The 21,869-nt window shown below is 40.2% G+C and overlaps 1 protein-coding gene across 1 annotated transcript in view; it reads left to right on the top strand.

Annotated features, from left to right (window-relative positions):
- Positions 1-21,869, top strand: part of NRG3 (neuregulin 3) — a gene marked incomplete at both ends in the record, with an annotated part of 417,248 nt that overhangs the window by 327,944 nt on the left and 67,435 nt on the right. The window contains one exon of the mRNA XM_082486681.1: positions 19,130-19,156. Within this exon, the coding sequence (XP_082342807.1) occupies positions 19,130-19,156 (27 nt within the window). The remainder of the gene's footprint in view (positions 1-19,129; positions 19,157-21,869) is intronic.

The raw sequence follows: 21,869 nt of genomic DNA on the forward strand, positions 1-21,869 counted from the left end.
AAGAATTTGGAATCAAAGTAATTTCCATATGGAATCATTTTATTGGCTGTCAGCTGATTTAAGCACAGTGCATGCTGGCACCTCTAATTTTTATCACTCCGGTAATGTAATCTTTGGGAAGTAGTATAAATATCCCGGCAAGACCGCACGCACTTCAAAGCATTGAGTGGCCTGTGAAACATGCCATCATCATCTCAGGTTAGGGCGTGATAGACGAAGGCCTCAAATCAAATATATTAGTTGTGTCAGAGAAATTTGTTACAAAGAGGACAAAAATGAGTGGATTGAGTTTGAATTCTTTGCAACTGGTTTAGCGAGCACGTAACGGACGGTGTGCTGCAAGGGGACTGTGCCGTGGCGCTCGGGGACCCCCGACTTTCCGAGCTGCTGCGGTAACACCTTCAGCCGGTGCTCCGTCCCTCAGTGATGGTACGCTCTATTGTCTTTAAAGCCTAGAAACACCCATCAAAATGGATGAAATGTCCTGACTTGGTGACACATCCTGCATACCAATTACTTTGTTTATAAACAGAGTTTTTGAAAGAAAGAGAAGAAAACTGTCATTGGTACCAGTGACTTGACAAAACATACATTCACTGGTTAAACATATGGAAGGTCAAATCCAGACGTAAGCTATCCCTGTCTGCTGCAGGGGAAGCAAATGAACAGGTCTTATTTATGTCATTCAATATTTGACCTGCTCTCTGATCCTTTTGAATGCTTAAAAGGTGATAATGTTAAAAAGGTGTCGTTCATTCCTTGTAATTTGCTGCAAATGATTCTTTGACCTAACATAGTTTGCATTTGATGGCCACAGACAGAGAAAATAGAAATTAGCCCAAGCCATGAGAGGCCGTGAGTAGGATACATAGTTGTAACATTAACCTAGCTGAGATATATGCTGAGTAATTATTCTAATTCTTCTTATTCATCACAGTAGAGTTTCATTTGTATTGTTATTATGATTCATTTTCCCTTGTTATGGTAGAGGTACCATTTAGTAATGTCCAGTTACAGGTGATGTATTTTTGGTGAATGTGTTTCATAGAATCAAAATACCCGCGCTTTCCCGCATCCCAGTTCTGCCCTCATCCAAAGGGGAGAACTGGGAGGAACAGTCTCTAGTTTCCTCAAGAGAGAAGCATTTATCCTCAAAATTGCAATTTCATAAGAAAATATTTATGAGCAGGATAAATGTTTTGTTTTGGTTTGTTTTACTTGGTTATTTTGCCCTGGAGTGTGTTTAATTTTGTTAAAGTTAGCCTAATGGACTGTAAGAAAATGAAAATGTGCAATTGCAGAGCAGCTAACGAGACTCCATCACAGCGACACCGACTTCAACCCAGGCAGACTAGGGCTGTGCGTTTTTTGTTGTTTGGTTTTTTTTTTTTTTTTTTATGGCATTTGGCATATCTGTGTGTCTTCAGCCCCTTATATTAGTGCTTAATATATGACTCTACCACTAATTGAGAATACCTGCCGGAAGTAAGGTTCGTATGCAGGCCTCAACTTGTATTACTTCTTCAACAAGTGTTTCTTCTCCAGGTAGCGTGGCAGTTGGTAGGCAAGCGGTTAACGACTCACATGTAATTACTCTGCATGTATTTAAACTTGCTTAAATGCAGTACTGATCAGGGAAGAGAAGTCAACAAGACGTTGACATTACTATGCGAGTTGTCCAAACAATCTAAACAGCATTAGCCCAAATAATAAATAAAAGAAATAAAGAAAAAAAAGTATATTATGATGGTCTTGTGCAGCAGTGTTTAGTACCTACGCAAAAGAGAGGAAAGCACAGGCGTTGACTGCATTTCTTATATGACTATATATATACATAACCTGTAATTATCACAACATGATTTTGTAAAAGTTGCTTTTAGAAATGCAATCTTAAGACCTCTGTCTTGAATTTTATATTCTGTTCTAAACCCAAAAGATTTTTATTCTGAAAATTGTTCCTCATTGCAGAACTTGGCTATGGAAAAAGAGATCTTGAACTGTTTTGGTTTATTTTGTCTGGAATAGGTCACACAAACATGACGGGAAGGCATTTTTTCTGTTAAAATGGTTCTCTCCATTTAATAATTCTAGATAAAGTCCAGTTAGTGGGGCAGAAATTTCCTTCTTAGGCAAAAGGGATTTAAGGAAAATCTCCAGATTCATTATGGCAGTTTTCACACAGCTGGAGCGGTAGTGGCGCGAGCAGCCATGCCAGCCAGCACAGTCAGTCCTTAGTGTACCTGTTGGGGTGAAATGGCACTCTCGGTGGCAGATCTTGTATTCTCCTCTCCCTTGAAGAGCCTGACTCAAAGATGCTAGTCAAAGCTTTTTTACCTCTTTTATTCTTGCTCAATGACGCTTTTTCTTTTGTTTCTGGTGATTCTGGCAGCGCCAACACGTACAAGGTATGGGTTTTGCTCTTTTCACATGCTGTGTTTTATAGGAATGTAGGAAGTGATGGTAGGGGCAGTGATCAGGGGTTTTTTAAAGTATTTGAACACCATTGTTTGAGTAAATATATTGCTGATCCAGAACGGTAATTGATAAATGTTCTAATGTCTGTCTGGAAATTACAGCTGTATAGAATGATTGCCTGGGAAATATGTCAGAGAGATATCGTTGGGTCTATAAATACATCAAGTGGATAAATATAAAGGAAAGATAAGAATGATTGAAGCTGAAAGATAAGTTGGCGCAAGAATGAATGGGTTTACATCGGTGCAATATGAATTTAGATGGAAAATCAAAAGAAAATCCTTACACCTTAGAAAGATCAGGTTCTGCACCTCAGAGCTGAAGAGATGTTTAAGACCTCAGCTGGTCAACGTTATAGCGTGATGGTACAAGTGACTCAGATTCACTGCCTTTTCCCTGCCATGGTTGCTGGACCTCCGTAGAATTTTTCCGCGTGTGTATGCAGGCTCCAGCTTTTGATGCCCTGCTAGCTTTCTGCTAACGCAACTGTTTGGCAGAAGTAGTAATAGTCATCTCAGCAAAATAGGTATCTCATAGCAAAACTAGGTGTCTCCAAGCTAGCCTGATCTACCTAGCATGAGCAATGGCATGGAGGAATCAGCTGCAAGACCACAAGGTGTTCCTAGACCATGAGAATTCATGCGTGGCTGTTCTTCCAGGCTGCAATAACTACATGCAGGTTTACCTCCTGCTGACTAGTTCAATGTGTGAATGTAAGGCTAGGTGCAAGCATCACTTCTCTCTCTTACAATGTGGATGTTACCCCACGGAAATAAAATTTTCCGGAGAGCTTAAGAAGTGTGTGCCTAAGACAACCGGTTTCCATTTTGAAAGTGACTTCAGCTTTGTTTTGCAAAGGTAAAGCTAGTGGGGTTTTGTATGCTACAAAGGTATTTAGATGCCTAAATATGTCTTTAACTATGTGTTGGCCTCTCTTTAGTGTTTTATTTGAGGGAAGAAAATCACTAATCCTCAATGGCAGGTGCATTTGGCAAATGAAAAATAGAAACAGCTGCTTTTTCAGCTTAAAATATTCTTGAAAGTTAGTTATATGTAGTACACAGCTGCTGGGAAAAAAAAAAAGGAGGGGACTACAGTTTGCGATGGACAACTGTTTTCCTTTGAGGAAAACAATGCTGCTGCTGTTGACGATGTTCTCTGATATTAAGGAAAATGCTGAATTCTTCACAAACCTGTCTGAAAAAAAAAAAAAAAATTGTTTTATCTGCATACCTGATAGAGTTAATGGTATTGTAGGAATAGTAGGAAGTATTTTTTTCACTGATATCAGCTTATTTCCAGGATATTTACTGACCCTTTGTAAAGCTACTCTGAAATGTAAAGACCTGTTTCTGATGCTGCTGTTAGTTCAAGCGGCAATACGGTCCCTTCTATAGCACAGCTTTCAGACCACATTTGATGTAATGGGCTGAGGAAACAGCAGGATAAGAATGCTATTCTGTACAGCATTTTAGGGAAAAAGGCCACTTCTGATAAATGTGGTGAATGGAACAGCCGACTGGGAAGACCTGCTGCCAAGTTCCCAGAAAATACAGAGATTATTTTGCTGGAGCCTTACAGCTCCTCTGGAGAACAATATTTCCCCTTCCTTAAATGTTCTGGAAAAGGGAAGATTTGGGTCAGAAGCATTTTCTAAACATCTCTTTTCTGATGTTTACTAACATGTACCTGCTCCCAAGAAAAGGTACCTTGTTTAGCAATCTGATTAATGAATTTGGGTTAGAGTCATGTGGGTGGGATCTGCTCACTGAACACAAAACTTAAGCTGTCTCTTTCACTATTGTCTGGCATCTTCATGGCATCGTAAGGGGACTTGTCTTTCTCACTGATTATCTCCCCTTTAAAAGCTCCTTCTCCATCCTGCCATGAGCATGACAGTAAAATAGATGTGTAGCTACCGGAAAAAGGCAATAGCTGGACTTCTCAGGTTTGAGACTGTATAAAGGAAAAATTAAAAAACACCCAAACCCAATTTTGATGAGACTCGGCTCAACAGACTCAGCTTCCCAAAGTTTGCTGTGAAATCAGTTTTCATCTCAGGTCAGCAGCAATTCTACTTCAGTGGGGTTTGGAGGAGGCACTGGAAGATTGTGCTGCTCAACTTTGGCACCTTTTTTGCCATCTTTCAGGTTAATTTTCCTACCTGATCTTATTCTGTAGCTGAAATTCTGAGCCACAAGCAAAGTATAAAAATATTGGAAATCACAATAGAAGTGTATCTTTGTCTCTTTTCCCCTCACTGTATTAAGCTTTGTGAACATTTTACAGTGTGTCTGACACTTTTATAACTATTTGCTCTGTAATGTTGCCGCTGTGAAAAAGGAATTTTCCATGTAGGTTCCCAGCCCAGTAACTACGGCCTTGTCGATTGAGAGGTCACCTGCCAATTTGTGCCTCCGTTTCAGCAGGCTGCATTGGCAGATAAGATGCAAGTCCATTTGATAAGCCAGAGCTTTCCCCATCCTTGCTGTGGTCAATGTGACCGTATCCATAAATGAATGAATTCATGATGCAGTAAAAATAAAATAAAGATGTGCACAGGCAGCAGAATTGTTTACTTTCCTCCTGAAATGCTGATAAATTGGGTATTTAATACTCTTGTAATTTGAAAGCATTTTCTTCTTGTTGGGTTATATACACCTTTGGTTTTATGACTTGCTAAAAAGAGAAGTCCTGTCTGTAAGGTATCCTGTATTTCTGCTAGGAATTGCTTGTAATGTTTTCTAGAGATTTTATTGGAATTTACATGTGAGATGCAATAGCTCGTGACCATATACATATCCAATTTGTCAGTCTAGTCTGTTTCGAGGGGGGAAACCCCATTTCATCTGGATGGCAGATTATCCGAAGACTGTGTTACTCGAAGCTGTAGTAGCGTTCACTCCTTTTCCATTGACCTTGGTTCAAAATTCATTTAGATTTCATGTAAAGGTGATTTCCATACTCCTGGCTGTAATTCACCAATGATGAGAGAAAAAAACAATCATCTATATTTGCTTTATATTTACTTTTTAGAGATATAAGTGCTTTGGCCAGTACAGGAACAGTTAATACATTTTAATCCCGCCTAGGTGTTTCCCTGCCCTCCGTAGCGTGTATGTGACAGTGTTTACTCTCTACTTGAGCTGCAGTTGTGCTGGGTCAGTGCTTGCAGAGCCGTACGTGCCCGGGGGCGCGTTACCTGCGGCGGTGGCTGAGCAGCGGGGCAGAGCTGGGGAGTTGCGCGGGTTGCGAAGTGAGGGGCAGAGGTGGAGCGAAGCACGGAGAAGGCGAACTCCCCTTTCCACGTTGATGGCCCGTGAAAGTTGAATAGCCCCCAGAGAAGTAAAAAGTTTTGGCTTGATCTCACAGCTTTGCTCTGAGCAAAGGCCTACTGATGCAAAACTAACCCTAAGCGGGTGATAACATTATTTATTTGATTTTATTTATTTTATTTCCGTCCTACAGAGCTCGTTTACTTACCCATACCCCTAGTTTGTTTGTACTGGAAAATAATCCAGACCTTCCTTTTGCCCTGTTTTTGTTTGTCAGAATAATTTATGTCCTAGTAGAAAGGTGTTATAAGGGAAACATTGAGTTCCTTAACATTAACATCTAATTGAATGTAAGGTAAAGTTGTATCTTAATCCTGGAACGAAAGAGTAATTCAAAAGGCCTTTGATGGGGGAATGTTCTCTGGGATTTTTTGGGAACTATTATATTCTTTGAGGCCCCTGCCTGTTTGTATTAAGGAGAAGAAACAAGAAGGAAGAAAAGAGGTGCACTTTTGATAATGCTAAGGCGTCACTGAGGTATCTCGCAGAGGACAGGCCATAGTGGCTCTTCCAGTCTTCCCTACTGGCTTTCGGTTGCCTTTTTCTGTGGAGTCTTTTAACAAATGAGCTCCGCATTCATCTAAACCTCTTTGTCTAGCTTTTAAATAATGGTTCACGTTTATGAAGGTCACAGAACAAATTCTATTCCTTTTTACTTTTTTTTTTTTTTTTCATACAGTGCTCTGTGTGGGCGTTGCAGTAATTTGTGAGTTGGCTTGAGGGCCAGCTGCAAACCACCAGCGCTGCAGATATCAGCGTATAGGTACCGTTCTGGTTGTTTTGGTTTACATCTGAACTGTGCACAAGCAATTAATTTGTTTGAATGGCTCTGACAGAGCGATTACATTAAATTAGTTTAATATTTCTATATATGGGGCCCTTTGGCAATATTCTCAAATTATATTCACAACAATTAATTGCAGTGTATTGCCAGATACAAACGGGGCAAAACAGCAGCTCTAATTTTGCTGCTCTCACTGTCGGTGATTCTGTGTTGTGGGCCCATCATATGCTTTTGGTCCAAAATGCTATTTTTTTATTGCTTTTGATAGCAGTTAATAATTCTTTTTATCATAGCCCTATGTCCATGTCAAATCTCATGGATAAGTCATATTATCATCCCAAACATTACCATATTTAGACCACCTTTGTTATATCTATTTATAGTAGTTAATGTTGTTTTAATGTATTTATAGTAGCAAAGAATTTGAACACCTACAGGATTCAAACACAAAAGCAATTAAATAGTTTTTCAGATTGCTACCTACATATCAGCATCATAATTTCATGTCATATATCCAAAATTGCACAAGATGCTCAGACTCTGTGAGGAAGATCTGATGGTTATTTTTTGCCATCCATTTTGCTGTTACTTGTTTGTTTATGTTATTAGCTAATGGCTTCTAAGCAAGATATATTTCCATAACCTTTCCACAAACAAGGCAGCTTAGGCATGGAAAAAAGCCACGATTCCATTTGCGTATACTGTATCTGACTGCGTGATATCGAGATGTATTTATTATACTCTTTGTGGGTTCATAAACACAAGTTGGTGTGATGTTGTCAGGGCACGTGTGCCAACACCCACCGTCAAATAGAATCGGCAACATTTGACCCGTTACAGCTCCAGGGAAGAGACACGTTTCCTCGGTGCCTTGGTAATATACCTCAACTCCGTAGTTTTCACATCTCGACAAATAACTCGTCTCCCCATCTCACTTCAAAAACGCTGTGATTCAGACACAGTGCCCTGTATACTGGCAAGCTGTTGTCCAAATCAATGTCCTTCTCCAGTATACCTGGCTTAGTATTGATTAGCTTGAACAAATTATTCCCAGATGTCAAGAAAGGATTTTAAATTAGAGAAAAACAGAGCTCTTCTCTTCCCCTTTGTGGTTTGATACCATAAATGGGCTGACAATTACCAGTATATTTCCATTAAGACTGTTCATATAGAGCACCAGCTTCACAGGACAGGGTCTGGGGAAGTCATCTGGTAGTTGACTTGAGAGAACACTCAAATTGGAGTACTGAAGTGTTCCTGTCCTTCAAGGAGCCTTTCCTTGAATCTGAAAACACTATATAGGAAGATAATCACCTTCAAGGTCTGTGTGTACTCGCTAGCTTTAAATAAAATGTAACTGCTCAAATGTTTTGGTGGAATTGCAAAGGTTTTTGATAGATATTTCCCAGGTAGCAAAAAGAAACCAAAAATAAAACCCATTAGTTTCTCTAGCAAGCCACTTATACCTGAACCTTTGTCCCCCAATGTTTAACATCACATACTGCATAAATGCAGGGCAAAGCAATGTTGTGTACATGCACGGTTTTGCACACCATGACAGCCAACAATATGCAGCAGCTTTTAAAAAAAAAAAAAAAAAAAAAAAAAAAGGCAAAAAAATATTAGTTGTTTTGTAACAGAGAAACAGAGAAGGAGTTAGCATTGGAAAAAAGGGGAGATGTGCCTAGACTTGGAGTCATTCCCTTGCTATGCACATTACCTTCTTGCAGACATGGGAGAATTGCACAGTAACGTGTGAACTGGAATTCGGTATTTCCTCCATTGAATCAGAAGAGATGTTGGACAAATGCTGTGTTTTCTGATAAATTTCACTGCAATAAGTTCTTTAAAGCTTTCAAATATACAGCCCTGTGAAATTGAAAGAAATAACTAGAAGGAGGGATGCTTCTCTTCTTCCTCACTAAATAGGGGAGACCTACGTAGGTGAGAACAATTTTTTTTAAAATAAAATCCTTTTGAGCCCCACGTATGTGTGGATTGCTCACCTGCAGCTGGATCTGAAGTGTACAGGGACTTCCATGCCTGGTTTCCCAGAGAAAGGGCTCTCAGTAACATTTGGAAGAAACTTGGAGATCTTGCTGTTAGTAAACTTTTGATGGTTCAGGTGGCTTGAGAGACTCCTGGCACGCGGGAGTACCTATCGCACAGGAGGAGACCAGCGAGCCCATAAGGCAGCAAATGCCACAAGCATTGGGAAAATTTTGATTAAAGCTTATGCCCTTGTATCATCATCTGAGCCTGAAACACGGGACTGCTGGAAATGAGGCTCAGCAATGCTGCTGCGTGAGGCGGAGTTTGAGACGCACACACAGAGTAATCGGAGTAAGTTCAAATAATTCTCCTGCTACATTCTACATTCTTTAAAATGACACAGTATGAGAAAGTGTCTTCTGTGTGCAGCAAATGTGGTCACTATTCTCAAAATTGGAGGCCTAAAGAAACGTAGTTTCCCAAATCAAGGCAGATAAACCCCAGCATCTTTCTTAAAAGATCTGAGAATTCCACATCTTTTACTCTCCTGAATGTTTTTGTGCAAAACTCAGGCCAGTTATCTAGGCAGCTAAACATGGATATAAATAAACATGGCAACTTTCTTGTCATTAGAATAGAGATGTATAATTCACAGCCATTAAAACTTTCAGTCAATATTGTAAAAATCGTGGTGTAAATACCTGTACTCTGCTGCTGCCAGTTTGTTTTTTGACTGCAGTAGAACTAAATTACTTGGTGCATTCGGGAATAAAGCTATATTTATTTATTTATTTTTTTTTCCACAAATTGATGTTCATTCTTTGTCCTGAAGTTGAAGAAAGTAATTAGGTTTTAAGGAATTGACAAAAACTTACAAAATTTTCTGTGCCTTCAGAGAGCAGTAAACACGATTGCATCGGAAGCATTTTCCTGTAGTAGGCAAGTGAAGGACAGCTTAATGATCTGTGGAAGGAATAAAGTAACATTTAGCATGAGAAATGTTTATTAAATGTCATATGTTCATAAGATGAGGGAGCTATTAGCAATTCCTTTAATGTTTCTGTGAGGCTGGTTATATTTTACAGACCCATATTATCAAATACCCATTTGGAAATAATAGTGCAAAAATCCCTACAGTAATTGCTAAGAAACTCGTAGAATTATTCCACCTTAATAGACATTTTGTGGCGTTTATTTAACCAGAAGAGGATTCTTTCTCCCACAGAACACTGCAGTAAAGTGAAATCTCTCATGCCTATGACAAGATAAGTAATCTAATTCATACGTGGTTCCAAAAACTTTCCGGACCATATGTTCTGAAAGTACTGAATATGCTTTTGGGGTATGGTTTGTACTTTTTTCTGTTTTTTGACAAAAAATATGATTCCCCTCTCCTATCTAGCTTTATGAGACCCTGTCACAACACAGTTGGGAAAGGACCAGTTTCTCCAATGTAGAGGTTGGCATTTTCAGAGGACCCGGCGTGACTAACCGTGCCAATTGCTACAGAAATTCAGTGGAAGAGCCTAATGACTTAAAACATCTAAGTTCAACTTAGATAAATACGTTCAAACCCAGTTGCCAGCATTCCTGCAGATAAAGGCGAGCCCATCTGCATAGCAGCGTGATGCCACCGTGCAAACCTGGAGTAGTCGTAAGAGATGGGACTGGGATTTTATGCAGTGCGAGTCTTGGCTCTGCAGGAACCGTTGTGTTAATGACATGGAGAAGGACAGAAGAATATATTGCTCCGTAGCCTAATTCTTGTGACGGTTCCTCAGTTGTGACAGTGCCGTAATCACCTACTATGCCATTGCGACTGTGGGACAGGTGTAGTCATTGTCATAGTTGCTGCAGAAGCCCAGGAAAAGAGTTCAGAATTGTAACAGTAGGTCAAATAGCGACGTCGGTGTTTTGTCTTTGTGTAGTTCTTAGCACAGTCAGAGATCCTGGTATGTGAGGCTGGACTTTTAGATGGCAGTATAAAAGAAGTATGATGGATGGAGGCAAGGAAAAAAAAATGAAAAAGGGGAACTTTATAAAGGCCTCAGTAATAAACAGAAACAAAAAAGAAAACTTAGCATTCTAATTGCAGAAAATGTATTTCAGGGGTTTACTGATCTGTCAAAACTGCAGAATATCAGAGAAATCTTGATTTTTCTAGGAATATCTATCATAATCATTGGTTATAACAGTTGGCGCTAATATCAGTAATCAAGTAACCAGGATATAATGTGCAATGTTTACTGCAGTCTCATTGCGGGGTAGGGAGGGGGGGGAGTTGATCTCAAAATGATCACACTGGTTTATCATTCTCAACATATATTTAGAGAAAACTTTGTAAATAACCTTGTCACCATGAGCTGTGAGGCTCTATAGGGGCAGCTTCATTTCCATTTGATGTAGGCACTGATTTTCATGAAAACAGCATCACATTTTTAGCAAATAAAATAAGAAAGCATCTTCAAGTCATCTGACTGGAGACAAAGCATTCTGTGTGGAACTACTGTTTACACGTTGATATTCTGGGATCAATTAAAGTCCTTACACGGGTTGAGCAGTTCTGTTGATTTACAAATGTTAAGTAAATCAGTAAAAATGTATCTGTGTATAGCAGCAGCATCTAACATTTACCTGCTCTCTCCTCTCATTGATGAAAACAATGGGTTATTCAGAGAAAATTAAAGCATTGCTGCATTTGGCTGACACCTAACACTAAACATTTTGGACTGGATCTAGTAAAATTCTTAAATTCTTCAGGCATTCAGTAAGTTAGTGAAGTAATTAAATAGGCTATTGATAGATTTGAAAGTAAACACATGTTTATTTGCTCTGCTGAATTTATAGCTATAGTAACAAAAATTAACCTCGGGTTAAAATCTGCACTGATTTACAATATCGTGGATATCAGTAGAGATTGCTTGCATTGTTTGATGAGACTAAATGTTTTCATTAATATCCAACATAGTGCCTCAAAGAGAAGTAACTTGGGCTGTTAGCTGCAGAGGTGATAATTTAAGGTCTAAAAATAATGGAGAAGAGGCAAGCTTAATCCTCTGAGCCTGCATGCCACAGATGAGGTACGTAGTTGAAATTTACAACTTGTCTTGAACCTGTGAAGATGGGAGTGTTGCTATTATTTATTTTCAAAAGTTAGAAACAATCTTTCAACTTTGGTGTAAACCACAGCCCCGAGCTTTTGTTATTCAAAGGGAAAGAAAATCAATAGTTGATTCCGTTATTCAGCACTGTGTATTATTTATATAACAACAGGTTTTGCTGGATGTTTTTAAAATGTTCCCTTGTTATGGAATTGATGGTGGGGGATTCTGTCGTGAGGCTATACTATAGCCTATCCAGCGTCATATAAATACTCACAGAAAGTCTAGAATTTTTAATCCATTGCCTTTTTTTTTTTCTTTAAAAAGAAATGGGTAAAGCAATTAACTTCTAGATGTTGGCTTCAATATTTTTTTGCAGATTGAGGATTTTAATTTGGTTTAAAATAAAATTAATCCTATCTGTATAAATGGAGAATCATAGAATCATAGAATGGTTTATAGTTGGAAAGGACCTTGAAGATCATCGAGTTCCAACCCCCCTGCCATAGACAGGGACACCTCTCACTAGACCAGGTTGCCCAAGGCCACGTCCAGCCTGGCCTTGAACACCTTCAGGGATGGGGCCTCAACAACCTCTCTGGGCAACCTCTTCCAGTGCCTTACCACCCTCACAGTGAAAAACTTCTTCCTAATGTTCAATCTGAACCTGCCCTCTTCCAGTTTAAAGCCATTCCCCCTCGTCCTATCACTACATGCCCTAGTAAAAAGTCCTTCCCCAGCTCTCCTGTAGGTCCCCTTTAGGTACTGGAAGGCTGCAATGAGATCTCCTCGGAGCCTTCTCTTCTCCAGGCTGAACACCCCCAACTCTTTCAGCTTCTCCTTATAGGAGAGGTGCTCCAGCCCTCGGATCATCCTCCTGGCTCTTCTCTGGACACGCTCCAGCAGGTCCATGTCCTTCTTATGTTGGGGACTCCTGAGCTGGATGCAGTACTCCAGGTGGGGTCTCACAAGAGTGGAGTAGAAGGGCAGAATCACCTCCTTTGACCTGCTGGCCACGCTTCTTCTGATGCAGCCCAGGATACGGTTGGCCTTCTGGGCTGCAATCGCACATTGCTGGCTCATGTTGAGCTTCTCGTCAATCAGCACCCCCAGGTCCTTCTCCTCAGGGCTGTTCTCCAGCCATTCCCCACCGAGCCTGTATTTGTGCTCGGGATTGCCCCAACGCAGATGTAGGACCTTGTACTTGGCCTTGTTGAACTGCATGAGGTTGGCTTGGCCCCACCTCTCCAGAATGTAGATCTTCAGTCATTGTTTATACTGAGGTTATATCAGATTGTGAAGGTTTTTTATAGATTTTAGGCCGCCTTTTTTTTTTTTTTAAGTTGTTATCCTTTCTGTAACTGTGATTTATAAATTCACTGAAAAGTGACCAAGTATCTTTTAAGGGCTGTGTGTATGTACGCTTTGCATTACTGTGTGTTGGCATAGGTGGGGAAAATTACTGATATATTCTGTATATTTACTATTACACCAGCTAACTAGTAGTGAACAACCTATTTTGTTGAAATTTTACATCTGGAAAAATTTTAATAATCCTCTTTTTCAGAGAGGGTAAAAGGCGGCTCCAGATATGAGTCTATTCAAAGTCGTTCTTAGGATTTCATTTGGTCCCTTTTTACATGTGCCACAGAGGGAAATTTCTATCATGTGTTTCAGTGAAAACGCTTTGAAAAATCAATAGTTGGACTATCTTGATTTTATGCCTCTGTTTCCCTTGAACCGTTCCAATCATTTCTTCCACTCCCCCAAAAAATGTGAAGAGTACTTTTGTGTAAATTAATTACAGAAACAAATCACCAGAATGTCTCTAAAACAAACAACAAAATAAAATGTTGTGCTTTCTAATAACTGAGATTTGTAAAATACATTAATACATGTTGGTGCTGATTGGTTTTGATACTGAAAAAAAAACCACCAAACCAACCTCTGAAAGTATTTTTGCTAAATCTGGTAACCTCCTGTGGACGTCGGAGAGAAAACAGGAGCAATGTACCCTTCCTACTGAATAGGGAAGTCCCTTGTCCCATAACTCTATGTGCTCACATGCAAAATGAGGCACCAAAAAATAATATACTTGAGGATTCATAAAATAATATACTTTCATTTATATATAGATATATAACCGGTTTTTAGCTTCATTAAATACACAAATAGGCTAATAACTGTGTGCTGTCAAACACAGTAAAACATAATGGATAAGACAGCAGCAGTTAGTGTGTTTAGGTAATATCCTCATCTAGCTGCCTTTTGAATGGAAGGATTCTTCCTCATTTCAGACCATTTTTTTTCAGTCTAATACTTAAGAGTTAAAGTTTGTCCTGTTCCTTGCAGCCAGATAATCTGTTCAGAGTACTTGAGCTGTCCCAAAGTAGCTTGCAGCATATTATTGTGTTGCATTTTCTGTTCAAGACAATAATCTAGCAAGGACAATTTAACAAATCTTATAAGTTTATTGGAACAGATAAATTTCATTTGCAGAGCAAAATACTTTGCTGTTGCACTGATTTCCTAAAGCTGTCTCCTTCATGCCAAAGTCAACCTATCCTTAGAACAGATTAAAATGTCTGTAGCGATCTACAATGTGTATTTTCACGTTCAAGATTTTTCTTCTATAAATCAGTGAGATTTACATGTTGAGTTTATATTTCTGTTCAGTGTGTAGCTTAGAATGTACCTGCGATAAGGCAACCTGTCTTTAACTGGGGAAAAATCTCCATGTTAACGTGACTAAGAAAAAAGCCTCAGCAAACCACAATCCAGACACAAGGCTGCGTGTTCTTTGTGAAGCACTAATAAATTAATCCATTAGTGAATGCGAATTTATCTTCTCTTGTGCTTGTTATCGAGTATTCCCAGGTGTGTATGTGTTCATAAAGTATAAATTAAAATGGCTTTAATACTAGCAACAAATTCACATAGTGCAAGGACCATAAGGCACGGTATTTTTCCCACATCAACAACAAAATACAGAAATATTCATAAAATAAAATACAAAAGTGAATAATCTTCCTGCCTGAGTAATATATTAGTTCCTAAGAACATAACAATACCAGAAAGAAAGAAGAAATCACAATAACAAAAATAAAATACAGTCGCATTATTTGGTTAATGACCCCATCTTGTGGAGCAGCGCCCACGCTTCAGCACATTAATAGCTCTCATATCCATTTTTGCTGAACTGAGTCCTTAAAGAAACTGCATTGCTTGATGGCGAATTACTTGGCATTGCACTGGCTGTGCAATTTATCATTTGTATGTTACGACTGCATAGCAATATGAGAGTCCTTTGTTACACTGTGGCGTGTCAGGGGTCAATACTTTACATTTTTGTGTTTGGTTCAGCCTTAGGTCACCACCACAGCTCGCTTTCCCCCCATTGCCCCCACTGTGCAGCTCCCAGTGCCATGCCGGTCTCTCACACGGACCTGCTGGGGGAGCTTCTTGCTGTTAAGAGGGGGGGAAACCCGTCTCCAACGCTGCACCTTGCAAAAGCATTTATTTTCACCGCAGCAGTGCAAGGGAGAGTAACCGCTGACTGACGCTTGGTCACCAAGGGGCAGCCCAAGGGTGGACATAGCCTCTGCCACGTGCTTCTCCCCATCCCTCCTTTCCCTGCCGCCAGCGTGCGCTGGGTGCAGGGAGGGGGGAGAGCAGCCCTGGGGACTCCTCTTGGCAGTCCAGTTCCAGCAGGGAGGTTTCTGACCCCTTTTACCCGTGTGAGAGTCCCATCACTCCTCTGCTGGCGATGGCAAGGTGCAGTGCAAAGGCTCTCCTCCGAGAGAGCCGGCCTTCCCCTCCGGCCTTCTGAGAAGGTGCGTGTGGGCCTTGGAGGTGGCCTTTGGCCGGGGCCAGCTTGGCTAAGGGATTGCGGGATGGCAGCGGTCATTTCCACTCCCTTCCAAATTTTTTTCAGATGCAAAGAGGTAGGGTGTGGGTTTGTTTCTTTTTTGTGGTATTTCATTGTTTTGATTTGTTGTGTGGTTTTTTTTTTTTTTTTTTCTGTAGCTGGTGAGGTAAATATCTTGGAATGATAAAAACAATAAGAGGCAAACACGGGATGTGATTAATGACTGCTGATATTTCTTCTAGCCCCTTTCCCTGCCTTGTGTCCCCCATTCAATATGCTGAACGCTTTGGTAAAAGCCGTTGCTGCAGGTGCCAAATTTCTGTTAAGGAAAACAAGTTTCAAAGTTAGGGTTTTGGTAACGTGAGAGCAGCTGAATTTCTGCTGTGTGAGGGGGGGAAAGGACGTGAAGAATGTGAGTGCATTCAGGCTCTTAAGAGATTTATTTTTTTTCCTTTTTTCTTTTCCCTTTTTTGCTTCTGAAATCTCAGAGCAGCCCAAGTAGTGCTGTTGTTTCGGGGATCAGAGCGTCCTTTCTTTTAGAAACACAGAGGCTTGCCACTCAAACCTGGGAAGGAGGGGGAGACACGGAGGACGGTTGTGTTACAGACCGTCTTTTTGCAGTGGAAAAAAAAGGGAGGCGGTGGGGAGGGAAAAACAAACCACCAACCACGGTTGACTGCATTAGAGCAGCACGATACCTGGTGGTGTGGAAGGCTTCTTTGCAATGTACAGCCCCTGTGGCGCCGCTGTCACCTGCGGCGTTCCCCGCTGTGTGGGCAGCGGGCTTAGCCTGGCTCCCAGCCCTGCCGCGTCCCAGCCACCGCTCTTCTGCCGCCGCTGGCTCCGGGGCATCGTCCGTGCCCCCCACAGCGCAGGAGGGTGAGCGCAGGGCCCGGCCCCCAGGCTCGGCTGCTGTTGCCATTGTACGTGTGCCACGGCAGCGGGGCGAGAGGCCTGCACCGGTGCCAGCGTTGCGCTAAATCCGCGAGAATTATAATTTTATCATTTTCTGTTCCCAGATAGCTGCTCACAGAGCTTGTTGAACTGTGCTTAATGATATAAGTTGGCAGCTTGGATATTTTACTGTAAAGGTTTATCCCATTAGACATCCTTTCCTCATAATCTGGGTAAATCAGCTTTGTCAGCAATATATATTACGCTGATTGCTGAAGTTGTTTTCAAGGCACATGAGATACTTAAATAACCTGACGTGTTTCCACCCTCTCCAGTTGAACACGTTTCCCAGGAAGGCTACAGGTATCCTTGGCTCTGACTTACGTATAAGCCACTCGAAGATGAACTAAAATGCATTTTTCCCTCTTTTTAAAGGAAAGGTATATTTTGCATGCACTTTTTGAGAAAGTGGCTTTTAACCATTTTGGTGAACCTGGTAAGGAGATTGCAAACTGCGAATGGAAAACGTGTAGAGAACATGTATAGCCCAGTTAGCAAAGGAGGATTCTTTTTTCAGCTGTTCTACATAGACTTTAAAAAGATGATATTGCGTGATCTTGCTTCATGTGTGAATATCCTTATCTCCTTAGAGACCCGATTACAGTGCTTTGATTTCTGTTATTTTGTTAAATTAAGCAGTTGTTGACTGCATCTTGATCTAGTTTACAGAAGGATGTAAGGTGTGAATTGCACACAGATAATATTTGCAGATTTCACGATCTTATAAAGATTACCTCCCGGCGTCAAATGCACCAGGGATGTTTGTATGTGACGCTTGTACATGAATGCAAGAATACAGATGAGAAGTTTGTAATGTGGAATACATATGTGTATGGCTTTGAGTTATGTGTTTAACACCGAAAAGAAAAATTCATTTGGGTGTCACTAGGCTTGCATAATGCACCTGTCCTACCACCATGCTGATATGGTATTTATACCACATAGCATCATCTTATGTTCTTTTCTTTTGAGATGCATGTTATATCTCCTGCATGAAGATAAATATGGAGTTTAGCAGCTATTATATAGATTTGAATGCTAAGGGAACTGAGCGAGCTGATGCTCAATGACTTCTCCTGGAAGGATTGAAAGGGTGCAAAAGGTGAATCACTCCCAGCGTTTTCAACAGAAACCCAAATATTTCACATTCCCATCACAGGTGTCAGAGCTGGCAATTGATATGAAACAGGGTTTAAAAGTACTGCTGGTTTATGTTGGAAAATCTTGTTTTAACTTTGCTGTATTTGCTTTATTTAACTTGGGTTAAGTGGACTTTTGAAAGGTGCAGTACGTTAGTTAATGGGACTGAGTGTTTCACGCAGTTTTCAGTCGTACCTCCCAGCTCCAAGCACGAGCCGACACATCAGTCTTGCCCTGCCTTTCTTGTAACCCTCCTGCTCTTTCCCTACTGCCTTCCTCTCCGCACACGCTGCTCTTGGAAACTGTGGCAAAGTCATGTATTAGTTTGTTCTGTATTAAGGAAACGTGACTGTAAATTGAAAGGAAGACAAACACAATTACAATATTTTGCTTTTGTTATATTTTAAAGGGAAATACTGCATTTTCTTAAGAAAAAATTCCTTCTTTGTTCTTTATAATGCAAATTATTACCTCTCATGGAAAAGCAAAATATTTCAAGTCTAGCGTAGAAGAGAATTGTGTTCTGCAGCCTTTCTGAACATCTGGCCTTCCACAGTTTCAGTTTGGACTTGAAGCTGCTATTCCTGACACAGTTCTGCATAGTCAGTTATTTTTTATGTTGCTCTGTTCCTGCAGGATGGAGAGTTTGTTACTCTTAATCACATATCAACTTAAAAATATTTCCTGTTGACTTAAAAATAAGTGCTTTATATAAATTTACATCTATTTTCCTTTAAAACACGAATCTGTTAGAGATTGTCATGTGAAAAAAGGGTCCTGAAATGTTTTGAACTCTATGTGGTAAATTCAGTCAATATTCTAAAAATGTTAAAATTTTTGCTTCGGTTCTAAATGTCTTGAAATTATTGCATCGTATCAGTCAGATGGCTAAGCAGGGAATGGGGCTACTCTTTCCTCAAGTCAGGTTTTCTGTTGCCCGAGAGACAGCAGTTCCGCAATCACGTTGGGTGCAAGCGTGCCCACCGGGCTGCAATGAGAGCCGCAAAGCTCAGCAAAAGCCTTCCATTCATCTCTTCAGGTGTTGGTCTCTGCCAGAGGAAATGAACGCAAGAAACTTATCTAACTAATGATGGTAGTTAGCGTGTGGAGAGAGGAGTTCAGGAGGAAGAGAAAATGAAATTCCTGTAGGTAGCTGGCTTGAGACACTTCAGTCAAATATAAATATAATCAGTATAAAGGCGTTTGTGTCCGTGCCCGAATACGCTTCTTCCCTTCTGTGCCAGCTCAGTGCCCTAAATTCCTATCTTAGGATTGCCCTTCGAAGGGCAGGGTTCTGCTTTTCTTTTTGACCGGTACCCACACAGCGGGCCCCTGACCCCGCATTGCGTTCCGCAGCTCTGCCATATAAATAAATATTGAACGCTATCAGGGATGAGAAACGTGATGTTTGCATTTTAGTCTATTTCTAACATTTCCATCTCTTTTTTCTTTTTTCTTTTACATGCTTTCTTGGGTATAGCAGACCATTTAGGAATTGAATTCATGGGTAAGTTTTAATTTCTCTTCCTTTCCCTTGCTAATATTTATCTTGGTACCTTATCCCAAAGCACATGGAGGTTAACGGGAAGACTCCCATGACCTCCGTCAGTGGATTTTGGATTGGGCTCCTATTACATTTACTGATTGCATTTGAAAGTATATGAAGATTTAATTTTTCTCTTGTCTACTGCTAGGGGGTTTAAAAACTACATTGTGATGTTTGGGGTTTTTAATGGTGTTTAATGAAACATAGCATAAAGATTATATGGCCATATCATGACATTTGAGGAATAATGTTTTATATGAGATTTTAGGAAAGAGTTAATGCCTGTGTTCATGTAAAGGAAAGTAAATTTTAAATTAGAATTATTTTTTGTGTCAGAATTTGGTGTTGATTACAATGTTAAATGTAACTAGGTTTAATAAGAACCATTTCATTAGCTTTTAACAGACAAGTCAGAGAAATACTTTTAAGAAAAGGAACAAATATCTGTGATTCTGCAAAATAACTTCAGGTTAGGAAAAAGCTAAAGCGGGAGTGAATAATTGCTTCTGTAATTTTGGAAAGGAAAAGATGGGTGTTGTTTTGACTCAGTTGCAGCCCTGCAATGTATTCATAGCCTGATGGAATGATAGGCTCAGCAGGTCACCGCTTCACCTCTCAGCTGGTTACCTGCAGAGAACATAGCTAATTTCCTCCAGGAAGCCGAGGTTTGTCCTTAGCAGAGTTAGTGGACTGGTGCATCATTTCTGTAAAAACAGTTTGCATAAACCGTTAAATAGGACTGAAAACACTGAAATAAAAAGTTTTCAAATTAATATTGAATTCACAAAAAAATTACTTTTAATGTGTCCTTTCCCTACGTTGAGTTTTATTTAATTTTTTTAGATTAAAAAAAAAATAAAAATGCTAGCCTAGTGGTTGTAAGCAGTCATACGGGGGTTTTATTGACACGTTAAGTTGTCGTGAAACCAAACCAATAGGGTGATGACTATTAACTGCTTGGCAGACTGCGTTAGCAGAAGGATAGCCAGCAGGTTAAGGGGTTTTTTCCTACTGCTTTTGGACCTGTGTGGCTTACCTTAGAGAACTGTCTCCTCTCTAAAGAAGAGTTCTCTCTAGAGAACTGTTCTGTGATCTCCAGAAGTTTAGTGTTTCACTTCACTTTATAAGAAACTTTAAAAGTACCGGTGGAATTGATGCAAGTGTTTTCACAGGCTTAGTGGACAAGCACAATTGGGAAACGGTTACTTTAAAGGCTCTGCATATACCCCAGTTTTACTGAACTTAAATTGTAGGCAGGATTCTCGAGGCATAGGAATTGAAGGACAAGCATATAAGTAAAAGAAACAGGGTAAGGAATATATATAGGATTCTTAGAGTGAGCCTTTCCATAGGAAGCAGGAGTTACCCAGGAGAAAAAGCTGAATTATTTTAACTTTCTTTTGAGCATTTTAGTTTCCTCTTTTTTTTAAGACGTCTCTTTAAGGCTTGAAATAAAGCCAACCCCTGAAGTCTTGGCAGAGAGTAGTCTTTTTGCATGAGTAGCTTTCTGATTGTCTTACTTAATATTGGAACAGATCTTGATGGTATAGAAATTAATGAAATCTTGTGTCCCAAGCCTGAAAATATTATGACAGCAGTCTAAAATGAGGCTTGAGGTGGTTTTCTGTGGGCTAGAAAAAAGCAAGTTTCAGAATCGTACAGAAAAGTGAAATGCTTGTGCTTCTTAAACCCGCCTCCGATCTTTCTGAAGAATTACTTAGGAAGTGTAAGCACATATGGAATCATTACCGCACACATAGCAAAGTACTAGTCCCCACCCTGTATACAGAGAGATCAGGTGACAATATACTCGTCAAATTAGGGCTACTCATGCAAAGCTTCTCCCATGAGTTTATTTCTGTACTGTAGAAAATAATTGCAATTAGTGGGAAGACTATTTTCCAATTATGAAAAACAACAACGTGTAGAGTTGCAGAGCTTAACCTTGTTTGTACATGATCCAGGAAACACTCTTTCTGATGGTTTCATTGCATTTGTGGGCTCAGTTGCCTTACAAATTCCATTTCCATCATCACCTTCCAGAAATTTTGCTTAAAAACCATGTAAGCCTGGATTCCCAGGAAAGATTGAACTCTTTCCACAGTAGGTAAAGCTAAAGTCTCATGTAGATAGGAATATCTGCCTATAGCGGTGCGCCGGGGGACAGATGAAATGTACACTAGCTACACATCTAGCTTAGTGTACATTCACCAAGAATAGTAGATGAGCATCGTCTTTTTTTTTTTTTTTTTTTTTTTTTTGCTGGACTGTCAAGAACCGTTGGAGTGTATATACCTATCCAGTCCTTTTACTGTCTTATTAGGGATCTGTTGTCCATGAATTTGTGTATCTTTTTGTGAACCGGTCGATACTGTCTTCCTTCACAAGCTCCTGTGGCAGCCAGTTCTGGAGCTCAGTAGCTAGAGGCTGTGTACGGTGCTTTTCCATTACCTGTTGAAATCCCCTTCCTGCCAGATCCTTAGCTCTCATGTGTGGGACTTGTTGAACAAGAGTTATGCATTCAGTTTATCTACCACACTGACTGTTCTGTTAACCTTTCTCGTATTCTCGCACCCCCCTTCCCCTTTTGGATATTGTCAGGTTTATGTTCCATTCAGTATTCATTGTTGAGCGTTCCCAAACAAAACTGGCTTTGGTTTGCAGTGTCTGTTTC

Source organism: Vanellus vanellus (genome assembly GCF_965231255.1).
Source record: "Vanellus vanellus genome assembly, chromosome: 7".
NCBI lineage: Eukaryota > Metazoa > Chordata > Aves > Charadriiformes > Charadriidae > Vanellus > Vanellus vanellus.